Source organism: Ochotona princeps, chromosome 28, assembly GCF_030435755.1.
Source record: "Ochotona princeps isolate mOchPri1 chromosome 28, mOchPri1.hap1, whole genome shotgun sequence".
Classification (NCBI taxonomy): domain Eukaryota; kingdom Metazoa; phylum Chordata; class Mammalia; order Lagomorpha; family Ochotonidae; genus Ochotona; species Ochotona princeps.
The window spans coordinates 10,090,834-10,111,247 of record NC_080859.1 but is presented as its reverse complement, the minus strand read 5'-3'; the positions used below and the strand labels follow the sequence as shown (position 1 = coordinate 10,111,247).

Below are 20,414 nucleotides of genomic sequence, written 5' to 3'. Positions count from 1 at the left end.
CGGCTCACTTGGGGAGTGAATCATCGGATGGAAGATCTTCCTCTCTGTCTCTCCTCCTCTGTGTATATCTGGCTATAATAAAATGAATAAATCTTTAAAAAAAATCTTTAAAAAAAAAAGAATTTGATAATTAACAAGTAGTTAACAATACAGATCATTCAATAAAGTAATGAACAGTGTACAAAAATGGTGTTAGTAGACATTACTTGGCCTTGAGAGTGACAAGGAAAACAAAGTCTTGAGGAGATAATAGCTCATTTGTATAATAACTAACAAGCAGCTTGAAGGGGTAAAGCCTGTGCTTGGGATGCCCAAATCCTATGTCTCAGAATCCGTTGGAGTCTCAACACCTCCTCTACAGATCCAGCTGCCTGCTAGCATGTACCCGGGGAAAGCTGCAGGACGTGGCCTGGGTGCAGGGGTCCCTGCCAACCTTTTGGAAGTCCAGAATGGAGAGTGAATCAGTGATTCTAAAATTTAATTTAATTACTGAGTACTATGATAATAATTAAATACATTCTATAATGTATTTGCTTTACTTCTAGGAAAATGGGTCTCCTGAAGAACATGCCATCTATGTTTGGGACCATTTCATATCCCAGTCCGCAGCTGAGAATGTGTTTTTTGTTGCTCACAGCTATGGAGGACTTGCTTTTGTTGAACTGGTAAGTGGACTTTTAACCCTTTTTAATTCCTGGTCTCCTTGCACATTTGTTCCCTCTGTTCCATCTTAGCCATTTTTTTTCTTTTGGTGTTACTGTTTTACTAAAAAAGAAAATGAGATATTTCAAGGAACTAATTTTATGACATTTATTTGATAGTGACAGAGGTTTTCAATCAGAAGGCTTTCTGTTCTTTATTTACATGTTACATCTGATTTCTACATTATAGCCTCCGTTTTTTGTTTCCTGTTTTATGCAAACACCGTTGAAGTTTATGCTGTCAGTATTTACAATTTCAAGAGACCCTTTGACTGTGTTAAAATGTTTTGATAATTTTAATAGACTTTCCTCCACAATGAGTAGTATTATTTGATCAAAATTTATATAATTAGTTTTAAATGCCAGAAATCTGCCATTACTGTGCTTCTGAATAGAATACATTGCCTGGTCATTAGATCATTCAGTTTCAAAAATAATCTGATTCTGGGAGTTAAGATTATGTGTACATGATAGAACATAATACGACAATGTTTGAATTTTGTCTGGCTTGCATGCAGTATCACGAGTATCACAATCTTGTACCAGTCTAGTGAGTGTGGTGTAATCCATGTTAATGGGCACTGATGAAAAATTTGTGTTTCCATGTCCATAACCCCTATATCACATGAAAGTATCATGCTTTAATAAAGTAACTAATTTGTTAAAAGTGCATCTGATAATTTTAAGTCTTTATAGATCAAAGTGAATGTTAAAAACAGGCATAGCATTGATTGTGTTTCTGGGCTTTGGTGTGTATTTCTCTTTGTCATGGAACTTAAATATATTTCGGTGGCATTTTCAACCTCGCTACACCTTATTGCTTACTCGTATGATTTAGACATAAAACTAGTGCTGACACTTGACACCTGAGAATACTTCAACTGAACTCTTCAGTGCTTATGCTAGCTTAAGAACAATAAAGAAGTTGAATTGTTGACTTTTGAAATTGAGTCTAGTCTTGAAGCAAGTACTTTTAACTCTGCTAATTTAATTAATTTAGAAATATATACAATGGATATCTTGATAGTTCTTTAAACGCACTAAAAGATGTACTGTTTAAAAATCTTAATGTTGTTTTTCAGATTTCTCCCTTCAACCTCGGTAGACTGAACTGTATAGTATATATGGATATAGATATAGATATAGATATGCAATGATGTTGTAGGTACAGCTTATTTTACTGTTTGTTTTAAGCTGTTAGACTTCAAACATGAAAATTCTTGGTGTGTTTTGTGGTTTAAAATGTCTGAAATCCTTTATAAGACTAGTGAGATTTCTATAAAATATACCTCCTCCTCTGTGTGTGTGTGTGTGCTTTAACACAGCTTGTAAAAACCTTTTGTACACCAACTATGGAATGTAAGTGTGTTTTGGACAGTTTCTCTGATGAACTTAGGATGCCAGAGTTAACAGATGACCAGTGTGTCACTCGTATTTTGCCTGTCCTCCTTGTCACACACTGGTGGATATTTCTCCACTTTTGTTCCACTTTAATATAAAGCACACAGATGTTTCAGAACAAGACTTGACTTCTGACCTTGAGGCTATTAGGGTCAGAGTCCTCAGGGCCTGTGAAATTATCACAAGCTGAGCTAAAGTTTTTCTCCATCACAGGAAGTAACCAGTAAGTAAGAAATTAAAAAGGAGCTTTGTCAGAGAGACAAGATGGTCTCAGTGAGGGTCAGCTTCTGTAGCCTGCTGTCTCCGCAGGAGGCACATGCATGGGAGGAGGAATAGAATATAACCACTGGCACATCACAGATCTGTCAGGCAGCGCCAGGGCTGAGGAGTCCATCTAATGTAATGTACCTTGTTTCCCTCTTAAAATGTTAATGGCGATTATCTCAACCTCCTCTATTTGCCACTTTTTGTGAAATAATTTTGATAGGGGCATGCAGTGGAGAGCCATACAGATGGTGGCAGCAGAGGAAGAAGTGGCTCCCCTCCTGATGAAATGGATTCCTCTCGTAAACAAATCACATTGTGCACTGGTGAATTTTACATTAACCTTTTGACAAATTTTATTAATATGTTTGAGCACACTATGTTTCTATTTCAAAATCTTTTTTGAAAGATAGCATTGTCAAAGAAACAACAAACATTGAGATGCTTTTAACCCTTTTGCTTTTTACCTAAAATGGAGTAATTTTTCCCAATACTGACTGTTCTTAAGGGAAAAGTCATGGTGTTTACAATATTGACAAATATTTATTCTCTCAGGATTTTTAGATAGGATAAGACATAAAATCACTTTACATGGCTTAAAAATTTTAAAATTAACTTTACCAAAAAAGGAATTATGATGATAAACGGTACTTAATTCTTCAATTATGGTTTAGGCTTTTTTCTTCTTGTTGTCTTAGAATTGCATTGTACACTGTGGGTATTAAATTTCTTGTATTCCAATAAGATTTCCATTTTCTAATTGTCATAAAATTTTACTCCCAAGCAAAGATTCTACACACACACATACACACACACCTTTGGGAACAGTCTGAAATTGCAGCATCGTGTTTGAATGCTTAATAATTGTTGCTGCCTTTGTAATACATGCTTACGTTGTTCTTTGGACCATGAATTTCAAGAAAGATCACCAAAAAATGTAAACTGTATGGCAAGTAATTGCAATTGCTTGTGGTGCATATTATGTGATAGCAGGACAAGGTGCAACCAGTGATGAAATGTTGGCACTTACTGACTTAAGACTGTGTATAGTTACAATTTAAGATGCCACTGACGGAACACCTGAGGGTCAATTATTTTTATATTACTAAATAATTGTAGAGCTTGTATGTTTTGATAGTTATTATTTTTAAGATCTGAGATCCTACCCTATCTGCATCCCCATTTTCTCCTCTCTCATGATTTTCCAGTTTTAACTTTTCAAAATCAGTCTTGATAAGACAGTTCAGGTACTGAGTCTAGCTATTAATCCTTCAATATAAAAGGAAACAAGTATGTATCTCATGAATTGATGTTAAGTTCTTGAAAATAAAAAAGAAAGTAATATACATACATGCATGTATACGTGTGTGTGTGTTATTTATACTGTATGTTTAGAGTGATGCCAGTCTGTGAAGTTCGTTGTTAGACTTTCACTTACAAGGCCCTAAATTCATGTCCCAAGAATGAACATGCTTTTGCATTTGGTAAAATTAGTCGTCATGCTTTGAACGTGGCAACCTCATTTGAAAAGATATCTACACATAATACAGCTTGCTTTTGCTTCATTTTCCAACCAAAAGCTAATTTGTAAAACTTTTAAACTCAGTTAAAAAAATTAACTGTCACTTGAAAGCAATGTAGCTTTTGACCTTCTCATCTTCTTTCTGGCTACTTTGATGAAGTGACTGATGTGTCCATTGTTAACCAGTTCAGAGTGCTTAGCTTTCCAGATGATGATGAGTGTAGCAAAATTAATTAATTTATAATATCTGTCTAATTTAGAAATGAGCTGATTTTCTAGGCCAATGTCCAGTACCCCTCCTAGTTGACCTAACCGTTCCTGTTCGCATTGCTCTATATAAATATCAATTTGCATTCCATTTCTTGCCTTAATCAAAATGAGTACATGTTTTTAATAAAGCATATGATGAGACTTCAATAAGTTCAACAGAAATAGTGGAATTAAGACATGTTTATTTTTGTGCAAAAAATATTTTTGAAGTCTGTATATAGTTTTTTCACAATAACATTTTCCATAAATATTTTGAAGATCCCTTGAATTAGTTTCAGTAAACGTATTTTACTAATTTATTGAATTCATCTGAAATGATATAATACTTGTATTTTTAATACTTTTGTTTCCTTCTCTGTGTTGTTAGTGGTATATTCCTCACCACCATTAAAAATATCACTTAAAAATGTGTGAAAACGGCTCCTTTTGAAAATGAATCTCTATCCACTTTTGATTTTGGTTTCTCCATGCTTGTCAGCACTTGATTGGCACCTCACTTGCATGTGAATTAAGGAATGAAGGGAACTCTTATTTTCCTGCCATTGTTGCACGCTGGGCTCCGTGGCCTCCAGGCAGCCTAAGCTGCCCCTTCAGCAACTGCTAGAGGACTCCTCTTTGGATATAGCTGTGTGAAGACACTCAACCTCACTCGATTCCCAGTGGAGCTTGTAAAATTGCGTGGAGTGTGGTTTGCATTTGCACTGAAGAGAAAATGGGATGGAACTAAAAGTAGTGAAAGCAGTTAACTTTTTGTTTTCAGTAATCAGCATTTAACTTCTATTTTAGAGTGTAACCTTTATTAAATACTTTATTCAGATTAACTCAGGGGAATCAAGTAGACTAACATTCAAAGCATACAGGATCTGTGGTAAGCAGAATCTTCAGGAAACGAAAACAAAGCTACATCAGGACAAAGGTCACACTTTTAGAGTGCAGAAGGTTGCCTTTAGAGGCAATGGCAGGTGAGCTATCACTAAGTTGATAGCTATTCAGTATGATAAGCTTAGGTTTGAATCATAAGGTTAATTGGCTGCAAGGAACAAAAAACCAAGGCAGTGGATAACAGTTGGGATAATAGTATGTAGTACATGGTCTAAATATGCTTCTTATCTCCCTCTCTACCCCAATTCACTCCCTTATGGATGAGTGAAACAGAATCCAGCACTGGGAGAAGCACTAACAAAGTAAAGTATAACGCTCTGGCTAGCATTGTGACACAGTAAAATAAGGCACCAAGCACTCTATATGGGAGTATTGGTTTGAGTTCCATATGTTCTGCCTGCTGATGGGTCTGGGGAATCAGCAAAAGATAATCCGGGAACTTGGGGCCATGCCACCTATGTGAGAGACTTGGATGGAGTTCCTGGCTCCTGGCTTTGATTTGGCCCAGCCCTGATGGTTGTGACCATTTGGGGAGCGAATCAACAAATGAAATGTGTGTGTGTGTGTGTGTGTGTGTACGCACATGCACAAGAGCACATGTATCTCTCAGTCTCTGCTTTAAAGAAATAAGTCCTTTTAAATTTTTAAACTTTTATCATTGCTTGGGATTTCACAGTAGAATCTTTTCTTGAGGAGAAAAAAAAGGTCATGATAGTAGGCCTGATAAAAATCAGCAAGACGGTGGAGTGATGGACCAAGACAGGAGAGCAGTTATGTGCTTCAGTGAGGATGGCGTAGACTAGATGTCTTTCTGAGGTCATTTCAGTCCCTGGGCTCATGCTTGATTGTCAGGTTTCTGTAGCGGTAAAGGAAATAATTTTCCCATCATTTTCCTTCTCTTCTGGTCCATGTGACCATAGTGTGGACCTAAAACCCAGAACCTACTTCTGGCTGAGTAACAAAGTGTTACTCTTCTGGACTAGTGTAATTGGAGACTCTTCCTAACTGCGTGTGTGTTAATTGTTTTTCGCCTCATATGTTCTCTTACAGGTGTTGACAGTATTGTTTCATTGAAAGAATTTTAGATTGTAATACATCTACCCACAACCACATGTGTTTTACTTTGTTAATACTGTTTCTTGGAGTTAGTATTGGAATAGTGTATCCTCTAGACAAGAAATGATTTGGAAAATTACCATTATGTATTCATTTATTCAATTGAACATGCCCATTCTGCATCAACTGTAGGAAAATATGAAAACATATAATTCCTGCCCCCAGGAAGGTTATAATCGGAACTGAAAATGTATTTAAAGAAAAACAAATGAATCTGGTAAGTTAATTGTGAAATAAGGTAATAGGCAAGAGATCACTATATACAGACTCATAGAGTGCTTTTGCCTCAGATTTTAAGTACAAGAAAAATTTGTTTCTGATGTTGAGCAAATGTGTTCTTTTTGTAAGAAAATGAAAACTATCGTGTATTTTGCCTTTGTCTCCTAGAAACCAAGAGCTGTGGGTAGTTTTCCATTTCAGTAATTATGTTCAGCCTCAGTCTTGTATTCATTATCCCAATTCATAATTATCTCTTGCTTGAATTCACTTCAGAGTTCTTTAATAAACAAAGCATAAACAAAAATCCACAGTTTGGATCATTTTCTATCATGCGTCCTCACCTGTCTAGAAATATAAGTGTGTTAGAAGTTATATTTATATAGCATTACATGGAGTTGCTATTCCTAGATTTATACACATGTATAAGTAAGCCATCAGGACTAGATCTCAGCTAATATTCCCTTGAATCAGTATGAAGAAAGTGGGGCCTAAACATGTGTACATGAGTTACAGAATAGTGAGAAGAAAATGGACAAGAGACCAAAATTAAAAATTTTGGTCTGGTGCTATAGCCTAGCAGTTGAGGACAGCCCAAAGCCTTGGATCCTGCATCCGCACGGGAGCCCTGGAGGAGGCTTCTGGCCCCTGGCTTCGGATTGGCTCAGCTCCGGCCATTGCAACCACTTGGGATGTGAATCATTGGACAGAAGATCTTCCTCTGTCTCACTCTCTGTGTATCTGACTTTTCGGTTTTATATGTTAATTTTCATTTCCTCCAGAAATTAGTTTGCCTGCTTAAATACTATTAGTTGTTTTAGTCATTTTCGGCCATTGTAGTAAAATTGCTGTAGATGTACTGAAATGGCAAGCATTCATTTCTCACAGTCTGGAGGCTGGGAAGTGTAAGACCCAGCCGTTGGTCATGGATCTAGGCTTTGGTGACAACTCTATTCTGTGCTGTAGGCAGTCGTAGTCTCCCTATATGTTCACCTGGGAGAGAAAGAGAAAGAAAAAGCTGGTTACTGTCACCATGGGGTCTCAAGTTGTATGACCTCATCTGAAACTATTTATACTCTGCCTCCAAAAGCCCTAATTCCTAATGCCATCACACTGGGAATTAGTGTCTCTATTGGATTTTGGAGACACACAAAAATGTACATATTTTTCCCCAACAATTCTTGTCCTTATAATGCAAAATACCTTCCTTCCATCCTGATAGTCCCAATGGTTTTAACTTGTTCCAGCTTTCATTCTAAAGCACACCATCTTATCTATTCGTTTATTTAAAAGACAGAGCAAGATATTCCAATCATTGTTTCACTTTCCAAATCTCAACAACAACTGGAGCTGGGCCAGGCTACAGCTGGGAGCCAGGAACTCAGTCCAAATCCCCCACGTGGGTGGCAGGGACCCAACTGCTTGAATCATTACCTGCTGCTTTCCAAGGTGTGTATCAGCAAGTAATTGGGAGTGGAGCCAGAATTCAGACCCAAGCACTCCACTGTGAGATATGTGCATCCCAAGCAACATCTTAATCACTTTGCCAAATGCCTGCCTCCCGCAATCTTATCTGCATATCATCTAACACAGATAGGAGTGAGGCGAAATTTTTCTCCAGGTGTGAACCTCTGAGAGCAAACAAGTTATATGCTTCACAAATATGATGGTGGATGAGGCGTAGCATACCATAGCAAAGTTCCATCTGAAAAAGGAGAAATAGAAAAAGAAGAGGTGATGGTTCCTGAGGAAGACTAAAATTAGCACCCAAAAAAACCCATGAGATCTAAAGGCTAGAGCATATTCCTTTATAATTCAATCCCCTGACCTCCAGACTGACTCAAATGGCAGCGTCAACCACAGATGTTGGGTTGCTGTTCGTGTCTGAGCTCTCTGCTCATGGCCCATGCCTTGCCTCTTGTAGGCAGGGATCTTCTACTGGAGGCCATCTGCCATATTAAACCCTAGGTGGTGGGCCTGATGAGGTCAGAATAACTAAATGTCCATTTTCATTGCTCGCAAATTCTGTCTTTCACAAGACACTGTAGTACAAATAATTCAGCCAGTTTCCTTCCCACATTACCTCAAAGATCGCCTTTTCTCTATTATTTAGTAACACCTTCCTCATTTCTATGTGAGACTCCATCAGAATTGCTTTCAATATCTATAAGCCTACCTATACCTGTACATGATTTTTTTAATTAATATTTTACATATATTATCTGAAGAGGTATAACTTCCTTCTTTTCTGAGTTCTCAAAACTTTCTTTTTGACAGTATGGGTGTTTTCTAGCATGCACTTCAGAAACTTCGAGCCTACACCCAAAGCTCAATTTCAAAGCTGCTTTCACACATTTAGATATTTGTTACTATAAGCACCCTCCTTATCAATACCAATTTCCATCTTAGTCGATTTTCGTTATTGTGATAAAAATGCTATACACTGAATGATTCAATGAGCAAATTTCGATCTTTACGATTCTAGAGGCTCAGAAGTCCTGGATCAGGATTTCAGCATGTTCAAGTTCTCTGAAAGGCCCTCTCATTGGTTTGCAGGTCTTCTTATTGTAGTTTCCTGTGGCAGAGAGAAGGTTCTAATTTCTTTCCTTCCAACGTCACTAAATTCTGTCATGGAGGCTCCACCCTCAAGACCTCATCTAAACCTAATTAACTACTGGAAATCCCTCCTTCTCACAACATCTCATTAGGACCTGAGTTTCAACATAGGTATTTGGGAAGTCACAAAGAAAAGGTCCATAAAATTAGTGTGTTTAGATTTTCTGTTAGTTTTCCATACATTATTTGAAATTTTCACATCAAGAACCTTGTTAAAGAATGAAAATACAAATAAAAATTTTTACTCAGTATCTTACAATTCTATCATTGAGTCAAAGGGATATGATCATAATATGACTTTTTTAAACCTAATGTCACAAATAAATAGTACTTATCTAACATCTGCCATGTAACCTCAAAATGCCTTTATTACATTGAGCAGACATCTGGATTAGAAGAAAAGTCTGATGTATGTCTTTCTGAAAGAGTGGCCCTTTGCAGAAAGACAAAAACTTTCAACTTTGTCCTAAAACAGTAGAAATACCTCACTCTTGGAACATAAAGGAATGTTCCTTAGTTATAAATGATGATCCCTAAAAGTTAACAAATGTCTCACTACTAATAACAAAGAAATCTTCACTTCCTCTATAAAATGATGTTTTGTAAATCTTACTAACGGAGTGATTTGAGATCCCTGTTCTTTGTATCGCTTTTATTTATTACTGCACAATTTACTATGTCAAAAAAAATCTTCATTCCAATACCATTGAAGTTCAATCAAAGTTCCTACTGCTATTACAGGAACAACTTCATATTTGTAGTTTTGCTTAAAGTTTGTACTTTTGAAACTATATTCAAGCATTAGATGTATTATGTGTAAATATTAGATATCTGTAGTATATTATAAACTTTCGCATTGTGCTTTCTCTGATGTCTTACAATAGATTCGCAAAGCAGAAACTTTTCATATTTGATTGCTGAGTTACAATCCTCTCACCATTGCTGTCATAATAAGAAGCTCTGTAAGTTTTGGGCCATACAGAGGGGCCTCACATGACAAAGTCAAGAGTAGCTTGAAATGATTGTTTTAAAGTGAAACTAATATTTATGGGCGCATTGTCAATTGGACCACAGAAACATCTTCATATACATTATTGGCATTTATTATGTTTAAGTAATAGACTGTTTACCAAGCATAGTGTTCTAAGCAATTTGTATATTTTATTCATTCAATTCCCTTGAAAATTTTATGAAGTAATATTATCGCCCATTATTTTACAGAAAAGAAGCATATTTTCCATTTTGAAAAATGGGAAATATTTATGGTTGGGCTTTTATTTGTTTTCCTTGTTGTTAGGAACCTGTGAAGAGCAAAAAGTAAAACATGTAAACCATAATGATGATATAGGCATTTCAGGATTCAGTTCTACGTTTCTCTATTGAGTGACACTGTGATTTGGTTTGCGTTCTGTACTGCATTTCTTTTCTTGCTTGCTCAACTTGGGATTTCCATTTTAATCAATTCTTGGTTACTCAAACTGTTGAAGGGATAAGAAGTTATGGAAAGCTTGAAATAGCATAGTCTCATATCATTTATGTTTAAATTTTGAGTATGTCTTTGGTATGTTTTGTAAAGTTAGTTTTTCTGGAAAGATAAAAACAGTTTTGAAGATCTAGAATGCAAGTTAGTTTCCTATGGTCAAGGCCCTGGTTGGCTCTTCTTGCAACTCATCCCAGGCTGGAAACAGACAGCTGTCTTCCCATTGTAACAAAGCTGAGTGGACCTTTAGAGTGTCACTACAGCAGTCTTCGCTGTTGGCATTTTCTCCTTCATTTTATCCATGTCTATGATTTATGCCTTTGAGTAATAGCTCTATTACATAGCACCTGCCGGGGCTAGATAGGTAATGGAACAACTGGGCCTGGAACCAGCATACATTTTTTATGCTGGTACTGCAAGGTGGAGGATTATCCTGTTGAACCACCATGCCGGCTCTTCCTTCTAGTATTTTTTAAAGGGATAAAGTAAATTTCTAATAAATTAGGGTATTTTTAATTAATTATAACGATTCTCTCCAGTTAAACTTCTACCCTCGTATTTGTAAAGTAAAAAAATCTTTGGCAAATTGAGCAACATATCTAATGCCTGCATTTCAAATTTAAAAGATGCTTTTAAAAGTAAGAAACATATTATACTTTTTATATCAGGGAAAATAAAACTTCCTTATTTGGTATCTACTGCAGTGTTAGCACATATCACTTGTTAATTGATAATACTCTAAAATTGTGTTTTCTGCATTTTTCTTACATACCGGGTAAATTTTATTTAAATACTGCAACAGACAAATGAAATTGTAGTTGCTTAGTTCTTTGTGTTTACTTAGTGTAAATTGAAATTTTTATTACACTTTGAATATAGACTATTCAAAGTTTTTGTATTTGGAATTTAAATTAGAAAAAGAAATATTTAAGTCCTTATCATTGACCTGGTACTTTACGCCTTCCTAATGTGCTATAAGCACTTCATCAGAGATCTACTACTTGAAAAGCTATGAAGGACTACTCTGTCATTTTCATTTGTTCATCTTTAGACTTTCCTTATGTAAAATAGTAAATTGCTATGAGGTCTAAGTAAAGAGGATCAAACAAATGAATGATATATTTAGTTAAGCTTTAGGAAAAAAGAATCTTACTAGAATAAGCTGCAGCTTAAAATCTTGCCAATGTAAGAAAGTACTAGAAATATGAAAAGTGAGCCTTGTTGATCCTATGTAGTTTTTATTTTTTCAAAAAACTAAATAAACAAGCGTCTTAAGATGCCTTTATCCTTCCAATAGCTGTATCAGATTCAAATAGTGCATTTTATGAATATAATGGATAACTGATATTCCTATTTTATATAGTGTTTTGCCGAAGAAAATCCATACTGGTTATAATTCATAGCTAGAGCAAGAGTCACATAATTTATTTTTAATATTGGAAACATTTGCTGTATACTTGATTGAAAAGCATCTACAGCTAAATTTTCAAATTTAAAATTCCAAAGTACAAACAATTAAGGCATATGTCCTAATATATATTTATGAAGATTTCTTTTTCCTTAGTAATCTTTATGATAGCTGTTGGCATTATAACTCCTATTTAAAATACTATTTTGACTTTTTTGCAGCCTATGATAAGCTTTTCTAAATCTGAACTCTCGTGGTGAGATAGTTGGTTAAGAAATAACAATACAAATATTTAGAGGATAATTTTCTGCTCACTCAAGTGTTCCCTTGAAGACCTTGATTATGCGGCATTTTTGATTTAGGCTTATCAGCTGCCTGACTTCCCTTCAAGACCATTTGACAGGGATAGAGCCTGGTATACTAACTTTGTGTACTAACTAGGTCTTGAGGTTATTATACATTCTGATCAGATCTGAGTGGATTTGGAGATGCACACATTAACTTTCAAAGAAAACCTGTTTCTGTACCAACAGGTTAACCATACAGAGAGTAATCTTTGGTGACAGGATGAGTGTTTAGTCTGCAAATGATGACGGTAATTATACAACTTTAATTATTTCCCCTATAACATTTTCATTTGAATCTTTGTTCAAGAACCACCTGAGACAGTAGGAGCTTTTTTTGGATTTTTATTTCATGTTGAAGAATACAAACATAGTTAAAACTTAACCTTCTGAAATGTCAGCAAAATTCAGCAATGCCAAGAAATTGTAAGAAATCAGAATTTCATTTGCACAGACTTAAGAGCAATGCTGAATGTTTCTTCCATAATGTTTTGCTCTTCTTTACTGCCCTCCAGATCCCAAGTAGAGTTTTTAGCTTAAAAAAAAAAAAGCATTTTAAGAATTCACAGGAAGTGTGAGATGTTCGTCAGTACATAGTTACTGTCTGAAGCTGATAGAGCTGTGAGGATTTTTAGATTCAATTGATCTATTGCGCATGTTCCCTCCCTAGATTGCAGGACGTGCTTCTATTTGCATAAGGCCCTGGGCAAGGTTCTTTCTTGCATTGATTGGCCTGTCCAAGGCAGCCTGATGTGTTCTTGCATTGATCACTTTGTCTTTTCTTGGAAGACAGTGTTACACTGAGTTCATCTCAAACATTCTAGGGAGAAGGTAAAACTTTACTGCAGATGTCTCAGTTTTATTCAGATGTTCCTTTGAATATAGGCCCCTTTTTGCAAAGATAAGTATCACTTCTTTTCCTCCTAATTTGGATGTCTCTGCAGTTTAAGTTCATTGTAGACTAGATTATATTTTTGAAAGCAGTGTTAAAGAACATTGCAGAAGTAAATGCTGCTTGTGCCGTTTTTGTTTTTAAAACCGGGGTATCTGGATTCCAGCTTGATTCCTTTTCAAGATGATCTCTGAAACCTAGGCATGAACGGAAATGTGCTGTGATTTGCAATAGGTTGCCCTTTGTCTTTACTGACTTTCTAGATGTCTTAGTTGCAGTGAGACATGCATTGCTTTATGTTTAAGATAGTAAGTCTTACTTGTTTCACTAGGGAGACAGTGGTCCGCAATGACTTGTCTGCTGCCATCCATCATTATTAGTAATGTTAATGTGAAGCGTAAAAACTTGTCATATAGGAAAATGATTAAGCAGCTATATGTAAGTTATTAGTAAAATAAATCACACATCATAACTCTTACAGAAGTAGCATGTTATTTGGGGACATTGATTGGAAACCTAAGTGTAAGGATTAAGTGTTCAAATCTGTGAGGAATTGAGCAATGAATGTTTTGCAGTTTAGTCCTCTTACTGTCTGATTCTTAAATCAACATTTATGTTAACTGTCAAAGAACTTATTTACCTACACAGCTAATTAGCAAGAAAGTGCCCATTACCTCCAGCCTATTTCCTACATACTTATTGAAGAACTGGTAAGACAAACATAGGGTGCTCTCAAGATACAGGGCTGTCCTCAGATTAGCTGGCTGCTTCATCAAGGCCCACGTGAATTTATAGGGAGGTTAATTTTGGCAAAGATTTAAGAAATGTGTCATGACTGAATTTGATTATTGTGCTGTTGGTAATTAAACTGTGCTACGACAATTCCTTAATGATTTTAGAAAGCATATTTAGTAACACCTACTACAAATCAGGATATTTTCATATGTGCTGCTTCACTTTTGTTAAACAGGTCACTGTTTCTGAATATAAAGTACAGAAATTAAATTTCGCATGAAAGCATGGCATCAGTCGTTTCGGTCACTGATGCTATTGACATGGTTCAGTTCTTTATCCATAGAAATCATTTACTAGATCGGTTTTGCACAATTTGGTACTCAAATCTCAGATACATTTCTTTTCTTTGGAGATGCTGACATTTTTACTTTAAAATTAAGCCTAGAGTGAATTAAATGCTTATTATATGAAGACAACAATCATGCCAGGTTGTTAGTCACCTGCTATTTTTTAAAGTGCCCTGTAAAAACTGTACCATTATTGAGGTATACCATATGAGTTACATAAAATTTATCCAGCAAGGATGTACAAATAGAGAATTTGCAATTAGAGAATAGCAATTAGAGAATAATAACCTCATATGTATTGCATATGATTTAAAAAAAAGTTTTATCTGTAATTGGAGATTAGCTAGAATGTCCAAAATTTTTAACCATTGTTGTATACTCCATAAAATTATGAAAATGTATTTCATAAAATAGTAATTGTTTTTGGAAGGTTCAATATAAACTTGGTAATTGGAGGGATTTTTGAAAATACCAGTGAGGATGGCATATAAAAGTATTAAAATAGAAAGCCTGTTTATGAACTTGAAAACAGCTCTTCAAAGCTAAAATCAGTCTGTGAAAGCGCTAACTTCATGTGCAACTTTTGTTCAGTATGTCTCAACTCGATTCTCCGAGTGGAGTCATACACTGTTCGAACATTTTTCCCAACTAAAATGGAATGTACATCATCTTGCATAATTTACTTGTCTCTGGTGGATAAATCTGCATATCAGAATGAGTGAGTGTATATATCTTATACTTCTGCTGGATAGAAAATAATCTCCAGAGTGGAGAAAAGGCTCTTTTACCTCAGAAGTCAGAAGAGTCTAGATGTTTCACAGCAAACCATGATCAAACAAGCTAATTCAGATGCTGGGAATCGCTTTTGGTTAACTGTGTGGGAGAACCGTCGACTACGAACAACCAGCAAGTGTATGCTGCTACAGAAGATCCATTGAAACACTGTATGAGACTGAACAACCACCTCAAATACCATTGACCTGAAACAATTCCAGATAGGTATAAACACACACTCAAGCTTACCATACTCTATGCCCCATAATTCAGTCAGAATTCTTCCCTCTATAAGTTGTAATATGTAAGATCAACTTCTTCCATGCACCAAATCAGAAACGTGTATTTCAGTATTTCACAGGAGATAAGGAATGCAGCCTCCAGGCCACTGTGAGGATGCAGTATGACACCTGTGCTTTTCGTTGTTTCTCAAGTGATACCCTAGACCTGGACAGGAGCAGTACTCTCTGCGAACTCATACATACATACAGAACTCTGGGTCGGATGGCTGTTCACTGTGCTCACATTCATTCTAAAACTGATGGGAAGCTGGGGGCTTTTCTGTGAGATACTGGGAAACAGGAAAATGAAGTAGGCCATAAAGATAGGTCAGGTGAAATCTGTTACTCTGCTTTCCCCCATCTAGGATGAAGATGCAGGGTACTGTTAAAAAAATTCCAAGCTAATTGGCTTTCAAAGACAAGAGTTTTTACATCTCACAGAACAGCATACAATGAATTCAGCCCTGTTTTTATTCGTTCTCTTGGACAAAGTATTATGTTTTGGATGATGATTTCTAGGTGTTACCATGTTTCTAGTGAGTGCATAGCTAATAAAATTGTAGTAACTTTATGGTAAAATGACTATATTACATCATTAATTATATACTAAAACGCATCTCTTTACAAAAATCTCAAAAGATGCATTTTTATTTGGCTAATAAAAGGAAATTTGCTTTCTATCCACCCAGTGTATGCTGAGTTTCTAATTCTTATCATTCTGTGTGAGCGATGTTTAATATTGTTTTGTTTTCACTGTCCTTGAAATTTGTGCTTTGATCGTAACTCTCATCAACTCATGTGAAAGTGCCAAAATGTTTAAAATAGTAAAAAAAAAAATTAAGCATGGTAATATTACTTTTAAAAGATATTCATTGTTTTAAGCAAAATTTATTTTTCTGAGAAATAAACATAAATTATAAATTATATTAATTCCTGGATGAGGTTGTGATTTACTGTTTCACTTTCTTAACTCTGCTGCAATAAAATATAAATAAATAGTCTGTAAGTGTATTAATAGTTCATATTAAGCAGTGTGCAAATAAGAGCAGTTCTATGGGATTTTTAAAATCTGTAACTTAAAAAATGTCAAAAGACTGATATATAGTTTATTCTCTATTTCTTCTTTTCAACTTGCAATAATGTTGATTCGTTTCTAAAAGTGCATTATTATTCTATCATCTTAGCATGTTTTCTAAGACTTACCGGTTAAAAATTATGCTCAGTTATTAAGAGACATAGATCTGACTAGTTCAGTGGGTAGTAACTATTGCTGAGTCATCTTCACATATGAAGAGACATTTGCTTATTAGATATTTGCAGTAATACACATCTGTTAAGGAAACAGCTTCCTTTGAAGTTATTTGTCTTTCATAACTCTCTCTGTCTCTAAGCACGTTGTAAGAATCCTCTCATTCATAGTAGTTTAGAATGTATTTGCAAAAGAAAATCTTTATTTTAACATTTGTAAATGTAGGCTTGAGGAAGTTAAAGCTAAGAGCTCACATTTAAAATTTATTTTTATTTGGCGTTTGTGTGCAGATATTTCCAAACTCCTTTGTCAGAGAGGTTCTAGAAAGGGTGCAGGTGAAGTCTTAGGGGCATTAATGCTGGTCCCAGAGGACACGGACCCTTGCTGTGGGTGTGTTGAGAGCTCTGAATCACTCCCTCCGCCTGGCTATGGCCATCCCCTGCCTCCAGCATCCTCCCGCTACAGCTTTGCCATGCAACAGGCACGGTGTGCTCATCTTCCCATCTTCCTGCAAGGAAAACCAGGATGTGGACACTTATTGATATGTTCCCCAAATCAATATGCGTAGAAATGTTCCAAGTTAATTCTAAGCATTTCTTAGTTTGTTTCTCCAGAACTGGAAGCACTTCTTGATAGTACCCCTGCTTTACAACGGATCCTTCCCTTTTGCTTGGGACTGCTGAGAGCAGTTGTAGGTAACTTCTAGGATAGGTTTAGAGATCTCTTTTTCTACATTTATAACAAATGATCATTAGACAGCCTGAAGTTGAATTAAAATACGTCTGAAACAGAAATGTGTAGAAGACCTAAAAGAATGTGAATATATCTTTCAATATTTCATTTTCTTCTGAACATTACCTAAATAGTGTTATAAGTAAGTAGGGGGGTTAATTCTTAGCCCAAGATTATAATAGCCTTGCTGAGGCTAATCTTTCTTTTAAGAAAACTCAATAGTGATTTAGAATCTTTTTCTTAACTTTGAAATGCTGGAAGGATCCGGTTCGATTTTCACCAGAACTTACCGTGAAGATCCTAAACACGCTTATACACTTAAATATGATTCTGGACATTTCGCATGAACTATTCTCCATCTCAAAGACGGAGTATTTTAAATACACATAGAGATATTTTTATAAAGCCCTAATTATATTCCTTTTTTAAAATGCAAAAGCCGGTAGTATACGCACTATTGGTTTATGTGGAAAACGAATTCTTACATGGATTCTTATATAAATGCATGTTTTAAATAGCCTTGAAATTTTTGCCTCGCATTTTTTATGCAAATAAAATTAGGCAACAGTTTTTTCTACTGATTTTTATTAGTCATTTCTTAAAATACGTTCACCTCCTCCTTGTAGATTTTTTTCTTTTTTGTGTCATTTTTACTTGTACAGATGTGTTCCATTTTTTATTTGTCCTCATTTATAGATTCTTTGATGAAAATCCTATTAATAAGTCACTTAGTATTTCACAGAATGGTAAAGTTAACTTTATCTTTTTGCCACATACATACTCATTTGTCGCTCTATAGAAACTTAATGAGTCTCTAAAAATTAACTTTTAAGTTTTTTCACATACTAGGTTTATCAGGAGAAGATGTATCCAAAATTAAATTCCATAATGTAGAGGTTATATTCTGAAAATATTTGAATTGGGCTCTGCTTTGTCTCCCAAAGAGAGATATGTATTTTATCTATTTGTGTTTAAGATGTACAATCCAATATTCAGAATATATACAGCAAAATTTATGCCATTTTCAAACTCAGTATCTAATTCAGGTTGAATAGGCTACTCTCCATTACTAATGAAAAATGAGAAAAATGTTTAAATGCTCTTTACAAATATAATTAAAGTTCGGGGTAGGTTTGAAACCTTCGGACTCTGGTGGATATTCCATGTTAGCCACTGAGGCCTCGTTGGCTGTGCTGTGTATTCAGCAGTTCCTATTAGACGCTTTCACAGTGAGTGATTCTGCTGGGTTTGCTGACACCCGCTTCATGCATGGCCTGCTGTGCTGGGTGGAATTTTTTTCCTGAGCTGCCTGGAACATTATAGACATCTTGGCCATGTCAGACTCTGTACAGTGTGTGTGTGTGTGTGTGTGTATCCTCTCACATGTGCACATTCCTTAGCAAATCAGTGTTGAATAAATGATTATGCATTATGCCTTTCTATACATGTAAAGTATGAAATTTAAATAATGATGACTTGGTAATTTATTACATCCACGCAGTTTTAATAATTCAGTTCAGTTCACATTAGGAACTTTCCTCCCGCTTTCCTCGTCTGTGATTATTGACACTAGGGGGCACTGCTCATCCTCCGTTCATCTTTCTTCGGAAAATGAGCAAAAAATAGCTGATTCCTTTGCTCCTGCTTTAATTAACAATTGAATTTAGAGAACTCTGAGCTGTTTGACTCTTTGTTATTTTGGTTTTCTTTCTAACGCCTATATAGAGTACTGACAAAAGGGCTGGGGCTGTTGGTTCTCACTAATACATACAGCATCCCGCCTCCACACTGTAACCCCCTCCCCATCCCCGTTCGAAATGTCATTCTTGGCAAAATCAGAAGGGCAAGTTTGCCCAGTGATGAGGTTCTGCTCCCTGGCCAGCTGTGCTTCCAGCCAGCAAGTGTGACGAACAGCTTTGAAAATCAAGTGAGTGAAAGCGTTCAAGTTAGTGTGATTCATTTGGATAAAGGTCAAAAGAGAAGTTACCAAAGAATAACCAAATAACAGTAATTTCTGCCTTGTCCTTTGTATTACTTTCCTTTATTGATCGTATTTGTAACTTTTACCATTCACTTACTTCAGAGGTAACTTGCCGGCCTTTAAAAATCTTGAGAGTGTATTTGGTACCGTATTTCACCTGAATGTTTGAAGATGAGTGGCGGGAGAATGAATGAATGTAGTGCCACTCACAGTGCGTCATTGATTACAGCTGTGACCACTAGTTGAACATGTAATGACAACCCAATTAGCAAAACATTTTCAATTATCACAATTTGAAATCTTTATAAAGATTTATTCTATTACCATTTTGGAATCTTAATGTCTATTTAAATCTGTCTCTTCATGTTTCAAACTAAGGCACTACGTGCAATCTCTAAGGACATTAATGATATTGTGTTATATTTAATATATACTTTTAAGATACAGTTTTCTCTTTCTTTTACTTCCTATTCTCATCCCCTGCAAATGTGGAACGCAAAATTAGTAGCCTAGGGAATATAGAAAACTATTTTACCCTGCTCTCTTAATTAATCAGATCCATGGTACTAGTAAAATTTCATAGTTTCTCTAATCATAGCCATATCTTATACATGTATGAAAATATACAGTTAGAATTATGCCCCAGTTTTTATTAGTTGCATATTGATTTGCTAATGGGAGGAACTAGGATAAAGTTTTTCTGCAGACTGTAAAGTTTTTGCAGAGTCTATTTTACATTCTGACTAAAAATGGACAAGCAAGATTGCCAAACTTAGCGTGGACACCAGTAAAGCCTTTGCACATAAACACATGAGTGGTTTTAAACAAAATTTGCAAAATTCTTCTGCTTTACAGAACGTAAAGTTGGTTTCCATGAAGAACTTTTTTTTTTCAAAATGGCTATGTGCATTATTCTAGGTTGATTTTTTTTCTGTTCTAATTTTCCAAAGCGTTTCTTGATAGTAATTATTGTATAGCATATACTTTAAGTTTAATGTTACTGATGACGAGTTTCAGGTCATTTCACAGAAAAAAAAATTATTTTTAAGGTTAATAAACAGTTCAGAGAAGAGTTCTTTTATTTTCCTTGCATGTATTTTCTCATTATTTCTATATACATTGTAAGTACATTAGCCAATTTAGGTCCATCTGTGGTCTTTAGTAATAGATCTGTCACTTAGAGTAGATTCACCTACTTAGACC

At 35.5% G+C, this 20,414-nt stretch overlaps 1 protein-coding gene across 3 annotated transcripts in view; it reads left to right on the top strand.

Annotated features, from left to right (window-relative positions):
• Positions 1–20,414, top strand: part of FAM172A (family with sequence similarity 172 member A) — a 301,851-nt gene that overhangs the window by 150,028 nt on the left and 131,409 nt on the right. For all 3 annotated transcript variants that reach the window (XM_004586200.3, XM_004586201.2, XM_058656305.1), the window contains one exon: positions 546–665. In XM_004586200.3, coding sequence (XP_004586257.1) covers positions 546–665 — 120 coding nt within the window. The remainder of the gene's footprint in view (positions 1–545; positions 666–20,414) is intronic.